The sequence below is a fragment of the Penaeus chinensis genome, chromosome 16, assembly GCF_019202785.1.
Source record: "Penaeus chinensis breed Huanghai No. 1 chromosome 16, ASM1920278v2, whole genome shotgun sequence".
NCBI lineage: Eukaryota > Metazoa > Arthropoda > Malacostraca > Decapoda > Penaeidae > Penaeus > Penaeus chinensis.
The window spans coordinates 35996125-36008624 of NC_061834.1; the positions used below are offsets into that span (position 1 = coordinate 35996125).

Below are 12500 nucleotides of genomic sequence, written 5' to 3' on the forward strand. Positions count from 1 at the left end.
TCTCTCTCTCTCTCTCTCCTTCTCTCTCTCTCTCTCTCTCTCTCTCTCTCTCTCTCTCTCTCTCTCTCTCTCTCTCCTCTCTCTCTCTCTCTCTCTCTCTCTCTCTCTCTCTCTCTCTCTCTCTCTCTCTCTCTCTCTCTCTCTCTCTCTCTCTCCTTCTCTCTCTCTCTCTCTCTCTCTCTCTCTCTCTCTCTCTCTCTCTCTCTCTCTCTCTCTCTCTCTCTCTCTCTCTCTCTCTCTCTCTCTCTCTCTCTCTCTCTCCTCTCTCTCTCTCTCTCTCTCTCTCTCTCTCTCTCTCTCTCTCTCTCTCTCTCTCTCTCTCTCTCTCTCTCTCTCTCTCTCTCTCTCTCTCTTCTCTCTCTCTCTCTCTCTCTCTCTCTCTCTCTCTCTCCCTCTCTCTCTCTCTCTCTCTCTCTCTCTCTCTCTCTCTCTCTCTCTCTCTCTCTCTCTCTCTCTCTCTCTCTCTCTCTCTCTCTCTCTCTCTCCTTCTCTCTCTCTCTCTCTCTCTCTCTCTTCTCTCTCTCTCTCTCTCTCTCTCCTTTCTCTCTCTCTCTCTCTCTCTCTCTCTCTCTCTCTCTCTCTCTTCTCTCTCTCTCTCTCTCTCTCTCTCTCTCTCTCTCTCTCTCTCTCTCTCTCTCTCTCTCTCTCTCTCCTTCTCTCTCTCTCTCTCTCTCTCCTTTCTCTCTCTCTCTCTCTCTCTCTCCTTTCTCTCTCTCTCTCTCTCTCTCTCTCTCCTCTCTCTCTCTCTCTCTCTCTCTCTCCTTCTCTCTCTCTCTCTCTCTCTCTCTCTCTCTCTCTCTCTCTCTCTCTCTCTCTCTCTCTCTCTCTCTCCTTTCTCTCTCTCTCTCTCTCTCTCCTTTCTCTCTCTCTCTCTCTCTCCTTTCTCTCTCTCTCTCTCTCTCTCCTTTCTCTCTCTCTCTCTCTCTCCTTTCTCTCTCTCTCTCTCTCTCCTTTCTCTCTCTCTCTCTCTCTCTCCTTTCTCTCTCTCTCTCTCTCTCCTTTCTCTCTCTCTCTCTCTCTCCTTTCTCTCTCTCTCTCTCTCTCTCCTTTCTCTCTCTCTCTCTCTCTCTCCTTTCTCTCTCTCTCTCTCTCTCTCTCTCTCTCTCTCTCTCTCTCTCTCCTCTCTCTCTCTCTCTCTCTCTCCTTCTCTCTCTCTCTCTCTCTCTCTCTCTCTCTCCTTTCTCTCTCTCTCTCTCTCTCTCTCTCTCTCTCTCTCTCTCTCTCTCTCTCTCTCTCTCCTTTCTCTCTCTCTCTCTCTCTCTCTCTCTCTCTCTCTCTCTCTCTCCTTTCTCTCTCTCTCTCTCTCTCTCTCTCTCTCTCTCTCTCTCTCTCTCTCTCTCTCTCTCTCTCCTTTTCTCTCTCTCTCTCTCTCTCTCTCTCTCTCCTTTCTCTCTCGCTCTCCCCCCTCTCCCTCTCCCTCTCCCTTCCTCCCTCTCTTACGTTGACTTGTCATATAGAAGGTGTAAAAGAAAACAAATAGTTTAATATTTCTCTACTCCCCCTTTCCCTTTCATTAATCCTCAGCTCCCTCTCTCACTTCATGTAATAAAAGGAGACCTTAGAATGAGAACCTGAACCTCTTTCTCTTTATCATCAAGCAGAAAGAAAAGTAGTACCAAGAATATATAGCAGGATATTTTTCCTTCTCCCTCTTCATGTATGAAAAAGTACAAATAAGAATGAATCGCCTACAACATGCTTACATCTTCATTTCCTACGTCTTCCTCCTCCTCTTCTGCCCCACCCTCACACTTTTGTAATTGAAATACTTATACTTACCCTTTTTTTTGCCAGGGTTATGACTTCAGTATACAGAGAAAGATGTACAATGTCTATGTGAGTACTTTTGGACATATTTGTGGTAAAATGTAAATATTATTTGTGAAATTGAAATGAAATCTTTCATGATTATTAAACATGTTTTTCAAGTCAAGGTGTTCCCATAACCAAGTGATGTATGGGACATAGGACCGAATATATGTATTTGTGTGTATATATATTTTCTTCATTCTTTTTCTTTTGTGAAAAGGACAACCCATATGCAGCTTCAGTGATTACAAAGAAAAAGGAGCAAGAAGTGTATGTGAGCAAAAGGGAGCCTCCATTTGAGAAGGTAAGGAGTTTAGTTATAACTTTCTGATGTCTGCTTGAAGAGTTTTATATTTACATAAACATATGTTAGGGTATGAACAAGCTCAGACAATTCGATACACACACAGTACTAAATTCTAAAGTAACTGGTCAGGTAAGCCCTGGGGTGCTTTCCATGGTCAGATAACAAATTGCCAGATCACGAGTCAATTTTTTCTTTTAAGATATCAGGGCCCACAGCACTAGTGTGAATGATAGCAAATGGGGCTGGGCTTCCTCTGTCATCTGTTACACTATGCTTACCTTGTAAATTTGTAATGTGGTAATGTGCTTATAGTTCTTATTACCCAAGGTCATAGATTTCTTCTTTATTTATGAAAAAAAAGAAAAACAAAAAACTAAAGATTTGATATCCACAATCTGTCAGGGCTACCGATCTGGCCATCTGCGCATCAAAAACTTGACACTGGAAGATGCGGGCGTTTACGAGTGTGTTGCCAAGACTCCTGTTGCAAAGATAGCCATTTCCACATCGCTCATCATTCATGGGCCACCTGGACCACCCGGTGAGTAAGAATGGTCTTGACACTTCAGAAATTCATTCTGTGGATTCGGATGTGATAATGTATTGTCTTTTTAACGTCTTATTTTTGAAAGAATGTATTGTTTAGAAAGAGTTTCCAGTTTCAACGAGATTTAGAAAATTTTGATACATGTTTTTATGATTGTTTATTTATTTGATATCAAGGTGGAGTATCTGCCATTGACCTGACAAGCACCAGAGCTCGTGTGCAATGGACAAATGGAGCAAGCAATGGTAGAGAGATTGAGAAATACACAATCCAGACAAGGACACAGTGGACAAAAGAATGGAAAACTGTGGCTGAAAATGTAACAGCGAGGGTGAGTGATACATACCATACATTGTAACACAAGATAAACTGTAATAATAAGAATATAATAGTAATCTGATATCTTTGGGATCAAATTCTCATTAAGTTTGAATATTTGCAGATTATTGATTCCTCCAATGGGCGTATGGAGTACCAGCTGGGGGATGTCCTTTCACCTTGGGCATCACATGAGTTTCGAGTGCAAGGTATAAACAGCCTTGGTCAGGGCCAGTTCTCTACTGCATCTCCCCAGGCAAGTTGCTGCTGTTTGGTTCTTGGTTTTCATCAGTATTCCTCTTTCTTCTTTTTCTTCTTCCTTCTTTGTCCTCTTCTTGATCACTCATAATGCTTCTTTACATGAAGTTTTTCTAGGTGTTGTTTAGAACAGCCTTTTGAATGTTTGGAAGTAATAAGTGTTTCCTTCGCCTCCAGGCCAACACCCGACCTGACATTCCTTTCAAGACCCCATCCAATCTGAGAGGAGGAGGAGGCAAGACTGGGGATCTCACCATCATTTGGGATGTAAGTCAGTCACATATATAGGGTTATAGAAAACCTTGAAGCTTGTTAGAGTTTATAAAGCTGTCTTACTTTTTGTTTTGTTTTTTAGTCATTTTTGGTCCATTTTTATAGTGTAGCAGAAAGACATGTAAAACCTCTTGTTGTTGAAACCGCAGATTTTGCAAAGCTTTTACTGACTTTGGCTTCTGGTGATTGCTATAGTTTGTGTATCAAAATTATCTTCCAATTTCAGCCAATGCCTGGAGAAGACCAGAATGCCCCAGGAATATACTACAAGTTGTTCTGGAGGCGGTCTGTCATAGATCCAGAGACGGAGTTCCAGACTGTTGTGCTGCGCGAACGTGGCAATGTGGGCATGCATGTTGTTGATGTTGATCCTATCAAATATTTCTACACCGAGTATGAAGTAAAAATTCAGGTGAGATTTTATTATATTGTCATTTTGTTATATTGGAGTAGAATTCCATTTTTATTTTTTAATCAAATTTATCAATATATGAAAATCCATTAGTACAGTTATTATTAATAAAAATTACTTGTGTTACAGCCATTCAATAATCAAGGAGCGGGACCTATAAGTGATTATGTAGAAGTCTTCACTGCAGAAGGTATGCCTCAGGTTCAGCCTACAGAGGTGTCTGCTTTCGCCCACAATGCAACATCGCTCAATGTTACCTGGCAGCCTATCAATCCTACCAGAGATAATATCAGAGGAAAACTTATTGGATACAGAGTAAGTAGTGTATTCGGTGAACTTTCTGATTGTGCTCTTTATTGTCCTGCTCTTATACGAAATTGATATAGTGTGTTAACCAAAAACTTGCCCTCTTATTTACTTATTAATTTTACACAGATCAAATACTGGAGGCGAGATGACAACGAGACAGATCATATTATCAAGCTGCAGATTGGAACCAAGCCACATGGATTAATTGTTGGTTTGGTGCCAAATACCTTTTACTGGATCAGAGTCATGGCATACAATAAAGCTGGTGCTGGACCAGAGAGTGAACGGTTCTTGGGTATGTATGATTTTAATTTTTCAGGCTTTGTTCAAGTTGTGATATGCAATAGGTAACACTAAAAGGGTTCAGTGTAAAAGGGCTTTGATATGTTTTACATCAGATACTTCATTCTTTATTGCCTTATAATGGTCATATAATGATTATTAAAGTGAGGTATATTTTGATATCATTAGAGGGTATATCCTGAGGCATACCCTAATGTTGAACTTTTACCAGGATCTGAGAAATTATTGTTTGTAGTAATTACTAAGCACAGAACTTGACTTTATAGTAACAAGATAATTTTACCACTTATCTTTCAGAACGAACATGGCGCTTCCCCCCACTCATGCCACCAAATGCGGTCAAAGTATACGCCATCAATCCCAGCACTATTCGTGTCACGTGGCGTGGTGTCACACCTTCTCCCATGGAAGAACCACTTTTTGGATACAAGGTTTGTGACGGCCATCCTGTTCTTAAGATCTTTGGTTTGTTCTATGAAATAAATACATTGTTGGAAAAGTTAGGATACAGAATGAAGCAAAGTGAACAAGAAATCATATGTTATACACAATGCCATTGATTTTAGAAATATCAACAGTGTTTGCATTGAAATTAGAAATTGTACATTATGCATTTTATAAGATATAGTCTTAATGATCTGGAACTTTCTATTTGCAGATTAAGGTTTGGGAGGCAGACCAAGATTTTACAAAGGCAAATAACACCTATGTTTACATTGGCTCTCCCCTCGAGGCTTACATCAGTGATCTTACCCCCGGCAAAACATACAAGCTTCGAGTCCTTGGTTATTCAAGGGGAGGGGATGGTAAAATGTCCTCACCACCGTGGGAGTTCCAGATGGGTGAGTTGGGGTCTTAGTGAATATTCTGTATGGGTTATGCTGTATTTATAAATCTATGTATTTTTAGATCTATGATTGGGTTTGGTATTGACCCTTTGGCATGGTCTCTTTCTTACTGATGGATTTCGGGTATTTCTGAGCACTTGTAGTAAGCTTAATGTTTGTTGAGCAAAGCTTAATTGTATCTCATTTAAAGGGGAAAGTCTTCTCTTTATAGTTTTATGCTGCAGTTAATGGGTTAAATGGCATTCATTTAGTATTATGATATATGGATACTACAATATATGTTCAATGGCTATCCTATTCGCTTACAAGATCTTCAAAAACCCCCTTTTTTACACATTTGTGTAATATTTTTTTGCTATTTGGTTTTGTAAAGAATTTTACAGGAAAGCTTAGCCAGTGATATCTTTCATGACTTGAATACATATTTTGATATGAAAATCAGTTTGTTATTGTTATGAATAAAATGGTAAAGCTGGATCTTTATCCAAAAGTAAATATCCCATTTTTTGTTGTCAGAGAACTTAAACAATTTATACAAAGTTGATTTTATCAAAGTAATGTAGTGCGGGAGGAAATATCTGCTTTTGCTGCAGATTTATGTAAGAAATTATCTCAGCAAAATTTAAAGAATGATCATACCCCAATAATTTCATGAGGTAGATGCAGATGTTGCATTCTCATCTCTTCCATTTATTACGCATACACAACTAAGGAACGAATATGTCTTCAGGGGATAGGTTATTATTGTTATTGCTTGAAGAATGAAAATTAATTCACCCATGATTATTGCTGGTTATAGATAAGATTGATACAACTTATATTATTTGCTAAAAAAGATTAACCCAATGCCAACAGGCATGACGTGTACGTACGTGCTATGCCCACTGTGAGTTACTTGTTTGCTTGTTTTTACGTATAGATGGCTACACTTGTACTAAGTCACCAATGAGCCAATTACGAGTACTGTTTGTCCTGCCCATTTACCCTTTTCTTTGATTTATGCTAATATTTTACGTTTTCCTATCATCAACAACCAGGTGACCCAGACATCTTGAAGGGTGAAGCTCCAGCTGCCCATGCTGTTATGGACAAAACCCTCATTTGTACATTCCTGGTGGCCTTCCTCATTCCCCTGGTTCGCTCGTGGGTTAATAGGCATCACTGAATCCTGCCCGTAGAGACAGCCTCTCTTCATAACATTTGAAGTAATGGAGTCATCGGTTCCATTGCCACTACATCGTCCAAGTTAAAACTTGGCGATGCCTTGCGTTGCATCCAATACTTTTATTTTATTTTAACCAGGGTTTATGTATAATGTGAATCTCATGACTTGCAGTAATTGCATGTTATTGGATTATGATTGTCTTATTTTATCAGACATAACATGTATTGAATGGAATTTATTTTTTTAGTATGACTTTCTGTTGTTCAAAAGGGCCAAAGTTTGAGAATAATACAATGAAACTTTCCTGTGTACAAAGATCAGATTTGAAACTTTAGTTATATAAAGTGTTGGTTTAAGGTATACAATTCTGATTTACTTTTATTTTCATGCCATGTAAATAAAGTTGCTCATATGAAATTATTTAGGATGAGGTCTGTGGTGAAGTTCATGTAGTTAGTCATTTGAATTGTTAGGATTTGTAATGAGCACTTTTTATCAATAAGTTATTATCTCTGCAAAAGGTAGTGGTTCATGGACTTTAGTTATATATTTGCATAGCTTAGCACAGTAATAGCTATTGAATTATAATATTAATTATCTTTAGATTTTTTGGCCATATGTCATTCAAGATAATAAAAACCTCATCACTTAGGTTCAGGTTTAGTATCTACTTCCCTAGGTAGTATTGAGATGTAGGTTGTCTTTTCTTGTAAACTTTCTAAGACTGTGACAGAGTCTCAGTCACAAATGTTTAACCAAAGAAAAGTGGAAGAACTGACAGAATTTGATGTCTGGTTGAGATTATGTAAATGACTACCATAATTTTCCTGTTATGCCAAAATGCAATATTTGTATTCACTCATTATAATGGCTTAGCAAGTCCTCCATTGTTATCAGGAAAGTATTATGAGCAATAGTATTGTTACTATTTATATTTTTATGACATTTGTATATCTAAGAGAAAAAAAAAAAAAGTGCACAAATGTGACTAAGTCATAATTGACTTGTATGTAATTCACAAATGTATTGTGTAAAAATATGCATAAGTTTTCCAATTCTTTCTAAGCATATCTCATACAACCATAATTGCTAAATTGTATTCAAGTTTCCTGAATGATTATCAGTAAATTCAGGTTTGAATACTCAAATTGTATAATACTTATACTGTTGAATATATAGTGGCTTCATAAGTATTTTGGATAAGCACATTAAGTGGTATTATCATGTATGAAATACAAGATTTATTCCTAAATGTAAGTATTGTTCAAACTTTCAGGAACTTTGGCGTGCCTTTCTTCCATCCTTTATTGTATGGAATGTGGTTGTACCATATTATTGTGATCAAGTTTTAAAGCAATACTTTCAGAGGCACTTGAATTACAAGTGTTTAAAAACATTCCAACCATTTATATATACAGATAATTGACAGTTACATAATTTTCTTAATTATAGTGAAAGACAAATACGGTTTCTTTTCTTAGTTCTTTAATGGGTATCAAGTTTTCAGCTAGTTTTTGAATGAAACACAGATACCTGATCTAGAATTCCTCTGTATAATTAAGGAATTCCAATAACCAATATATTGATGTGTGACTGTACTTCAGTGTTTCCGTCCAGTTTTATAGTTTGTACAATTTTGTAAAGTTCTTTATGTGTACTTACATTTAATTTAAGATTGTGAAATATTTTAATTTGTTTAAATCAACACTGTCGTCTGTTATGCTGTATTCATATAAAAATATTTTAGAACTTTTTGTATTATTGAACATTTCTTTACTTTTCCTCATATATAATTAATGAGTTTATGGCTGAAGAATATGTAAGACCAAGTGAATATTATGTGTAAAAAAATGTATATAATTTTTTTTTTTATGAATTTACATACTAGACAGTTACCATAAAGAAGTCTACCCAATGCTGGGGATTTCCCCTGCCTTGGGCCTCAGCCCTTGACTTGACTAAATTTAGTTGAATTTGTATATCTTTCCTACATTGGAATATTTGCAGTTTCTGTTCTCTTAGACCTGACCTTCATTATATCCTTTCTTCTTATAACTTGTCCATTATTTGCCTCCAGGAGACTTTTCTTACAAATCCTTCTATACTAATCCCCAACTACTATTTTGTCTCTTCTTTACACTCCCTTATCTCGTCTATACTTTTCCATCAGAAAACACCTAAAACACTTCTATCTGATGTCACACTCTGATTCACCCCTATGTTCCCTATGTAATGTCCCTCTTTCAGTTCCACACATTCTGTTGTCCTATCCATGTTTTGATGCAACACGTACCTCTGCTTTCCCCCACCTATCCTCCCTTCACCAACCTCCCAACCTATCGGACATCCTTACAGAATCTCACACTTTCTACTTTGACAGCTTGTTCAGACACACACATATCATTCACTTGATCTAATCCCCTTAACCCATTTGCTCATCAATTCCTTTACCTATCTTTAACCTTTTCAATATGGACTAGATAGTAGTTAGTTGCTATATGTTAACTAATTCAACCATCCTTCACTATCCTTCACTGTACCTTCTTATAGTACTGCATGACCTTAGATGTCTGGCACATTTATTGTGCTTTTAACCATTAACCATGAAGTATGCTGATTCATATTAGGTTTTAATAAGACATGCAAGCAATATCTTTCATTTTTATTACATTTTCAGGGTAAAAAAGAATGCCAAAATCAATGAACTGTGTGTGTGGGTATCAGTACCTTGCAATGGCTTTTTGTGCAATCCATCTACAAGGAAACTCTGGAACAGCAGGAACTGCCTGAATCTCTAAAGGAGTCCCTGGAATTTTTCAAATAATTAATCAATTGTGCATACTATTTCTGTGTCATGTAATATTTCAAGCAAACATGTTGCAAAAAAAAAAATCAATATATTAATTTCTACTTTTATTTGAATAGTTGCATTCTGAATATATTGTGAATATGTTTCAATGTCAAAAAATAGAAAATCACAAACACCAAACATGGAAAACAACTGAATAATTTTAATTAATGAAAATATAAAATGAGCTGTAATATACTGTGAAATACATTATTGATGAGTCATTTAGATGTCAATATACCAAGAACTGGTAAAATAAAAACTAAGACATACTGCGTAATGCATTACAAATTGCTTCCAAATGTAGTGCAAATTCTCAGCTATTAAATCCTGTCACTAGCACGAGAGACAAATAATAGAATCCTAATACAATTTACATATTTCCATCACTGCATTATCCATACAGAACAACACAGTATGACTAATCTACTTATACAATTATTGCTTTCTTAAAAGAAACTCGTGCCTAATCAATTTAAATCACTTATCTATAATTACCTTCCGAAAATGATTCCTGAAGGTCAAAGTTACTTAGATGTATGCTATCTAGATACGTATTCTTGCGATGAAAGAATACAGTCTCCCAGGTGTTGTGCCGCACCATCCACAGTGCAAGCCCACATTCTTCGTTGAAGAGGCTTAACACATTACCCTTTCCTTCTCTAACACTAGTATTTACTTCAAAAGCCTGAGAAAATAAAGAAACAAAGTTAATCTATGATAAACACATCTTTCAAGTCAGGAATAAGTAAAGTAGTAATCTCTTAGAACTTTTTCATGATGTATCCATTATGGGGGGGGGGGGGTATACACAAGTGAAATATAATAAGATAATATTGCTGAAGTGTTTAAGTAGTGACACTGCATTTGCCAGGTTGCATCCAACAAGCAAACTTCATCCTATAGCTTTGTATACACTTTCTTTTTTGGACATGTTAATGTGTTTTACATGACATAACCCATTCGAGATGGGCATGTCATGTATCCGTGCCATGCCCACTGTGAGTTTACTTGTTTGATTGTTTTTAAACATTGATGGCTACACTTGTACTAAATCACCAATGAGCCAATTATGAGTACTGCCTGCCTCGCCCGTTTACCCTTTTCTTTAATCTAAAAAAAATTTTATACGTTATCATATTTTGCTATTAATAATGTTTATAATCATACTTCAGTCAAACCCCGTCTTCATAACGACACTTACTTTATACCCTTGTTTTTCCGTCAAACCTTGGGGAAGGCCAAGACTAGGGAAATCCTCTGAAGTGTCTCTAATGATTCCACCAGCATTACTTGCACTATCATCAGCAGTGAGATCATCACTTGGCCCAGACAGTGTCCAGGTACTGCCCTGGGCTAGAAATACACTGCATGTTAGAAAATACATACAGGTATACAAGGTTAGGCAAGAAGTGTGGTTAAAAAAATATCACCACACAAGTGGGATTAAAATGGGAAGGAAGAGTCAATGGTAAAAATACTATACAACGCCCTTGTATCACTGTATACCACATCCATGTAAATACCTCAAAGGGGAAAAAAATGTATTATGTAGGGTACATAAAAGAAAAAGTAAAAAAAAAAAAAATTCTAATACAGTAATTTCATTATTTTTATATTAGACATAACTATTCATCGTTTAATTGAAGGCAAATACAGGTCATGATATAAAACAACTTACTTGTAGGTCTTTTGCCCTTCCAGACTTGCGTTGCAAACCAAGTGCAGTAGTAATTATCTTCGGAAGGTTCGCACTGCTCTGCATCAAATTGTAGTGGATCATTTTCACTTAAGAAGTCCCTGAGATTTTTTTTATTGGACATCCGTTTGCCAAAGTAATAAAATCTGGATCGTACAAAGATAACCCGTTGTTCCTGAAAATGTTTAGGGGATGATATTTAGTAATACATCTTAAAGCTAGTCGACCGTGAAAAGAAAGAGAGAAAGAAAAAGAAAAGAAAAGGAAAAAGGAGAAAAGGGGAAAAATTAGTTAAAAATGAAAAAGAGAGAGAGAGAGAGAGAGTTTAAAGTTTAGTTTTGATTCCATTTGTAACAATAGATATTCATGGTGTGACATACTGTCTGTTTCATTTTGCTTTAAACTATCCCCTGTGTGCAAGGAATGGCCGGGGTTACCATCCACTGGCGACGATGGAGAGAGAGAGAGAGAGAGAGAGAGAGAGAGAGAGAGAGAGAGAGAGAGAGAGAGAGAGAGAGAGAGAGAGAGAGAGAGAGAGAGAGAGAGAGAGAGAGAGAGAGAGAAAGAGAAAGAAAAAGAGAGAGAGAAATGTAAATATAAGAAAACTAATGAAAAATATAAAGTTAAATAGAGGGAGAGAGAGAGAGTGAAATCAAGGCCTCACCTCATCATAAAAGTCGAAGGTTATAACCCCTTTCCCTGGGTCAACTTCGGATATATAGCCATTCTGGTTTCTGACGCGAGGTACTGTTTTCATTTGCATTTCCTCTGGCATGTCCTTACTTGCCTTTGCTGCATACCACTGGCAATGGTCACGTGATTCCTATTGAAAAATTAAGACAAAATTCCCTGGTTACAATTAGAGATAACATTTCTGTGTCAACTTGATATCAATTTCTAGCAATTTCCATTAATTGTATTGATGATAAGTTAATTTATTCCCAACTACACTATCGCTTTTTAGAAATACAACAGCATAAAAATCACATAAAATACTGTGCTCTTTTTATCTTTACTAAACAATTATAAAACAAAAAGTTATTGCAAAGTTTATCTAAATATTCTTTTAGCAATCCTTATTTTCTCAAGCTTAAAGAACCCAGTACCTTATCATACACATGGCAGTCAAAATATACGGTGTCTCCCACACTTAATTTATCTATAAAATTATCCGTTTGCTCGAGTGTCTTTCCCTGGAATGAATATAAGAATTGGATTATTATCAAAATGGAAGGTAGAATCAGGAGAGAATAAACTTGATATTTGCATTAAGAGTATGTTATCAAAATTATCTGTTGCCTTAATTAAATCCTAATATGGATAAAGAATAATATGAAAAAGAGACAAAAGGAAAATAGGAAAACAGACTGGAAATAAACCAATAATGCTTCTTCACAAAATATA

General features: G+C 36.6%; 2 protein-coding genes across 5 annotated transcripts in view; one reads left to right on the top strand and one right to left on the bottom strand.

Annotated features, from left to right (window-relative positions):
• LOC125033329 (contactin-like) overlaps window positions 1-8298 on the top strand; it is a 19669-nt gene extending 11371 nt beyond the window's left edge. For all 3 annotated transcript variants that reach the window (XM_047624730.1, XM_047624729.1, XM_047624728.1), the window contains exons 15-26: window positions 1795-1836; window positions 2030-2113; window positions 2519-2657; window positions 2840-2994; window positions 3106-3237; window positions 3417-3506; window positions 3739-3924; window positions 4054-4239; window positions 4360-4528; window positions 4834-4967; window positions 5195-5378; window positions 6422-8298. In XM_047624730.1, the coding sequence (XP_047480686.1) occupies window positions 1795-1836; window positions 2030-2113; window positions 2519-2657; window positions 2840-2994; window positions 3106-3237; window positions 3417-3506; window positions 3739-3924; window positions 4054-4239; window positions 4360-4528; window positions 4834-4967; window positions 5195-5378; window positions 6422-6549 (1629 nt within the window). In that variant the 3' untranslated portion in view covers window positions 6550-8298. The remainder of the gene's footprint in view (window positions 1-1794; window positions 1837-2029; window positions 2114-2518; window positions 2658-2839; window positions 2995-3105; window positions 3238-3416; window positions 3507-3738; window positions 3925-4053; window positions 4240-4359; window positions 4529-4833; window positions 4968-5194; window positions 5379-6421) is intronic.
• Window positions 8299-9196: 898 nt separating this feature from the next.
• LOC125033330 overlaps window positions 9197-12500 on the bottom strand; it is a 5807-nt gene continuing 2503 nt past the window's right edge. For both annotated transcript variants that reach the window (XM_047624731.1, XM_047624733.1), the window contains 6 exons: window positions 12203-12289; window positions 11761-11919; window positions 11079-11271; window positions 10602-10753; window positions 9896-10085; window positions 9197-9355 (listed from right to left, as the gene is read on the bottom strand). In XM_047624731.1, coding sequence (XP_047480687.1) covers window positions 9270-9355; window positions 9896-10085; window positions 10602-10753; window positions 11079-11271; window positions 11761-11919; window positions 12203-12289 — 867 coding nt within the window. In that variant the 3' untranslated portion in view covers window positions 9197-9269. The remainder of the gene's footprint in view (window positions 9356-9895; window positions 10086-10601; window positions 10754-11078; window positions 11272-11760; window positions 11920-12202; window positions 12290-12500) is intronic.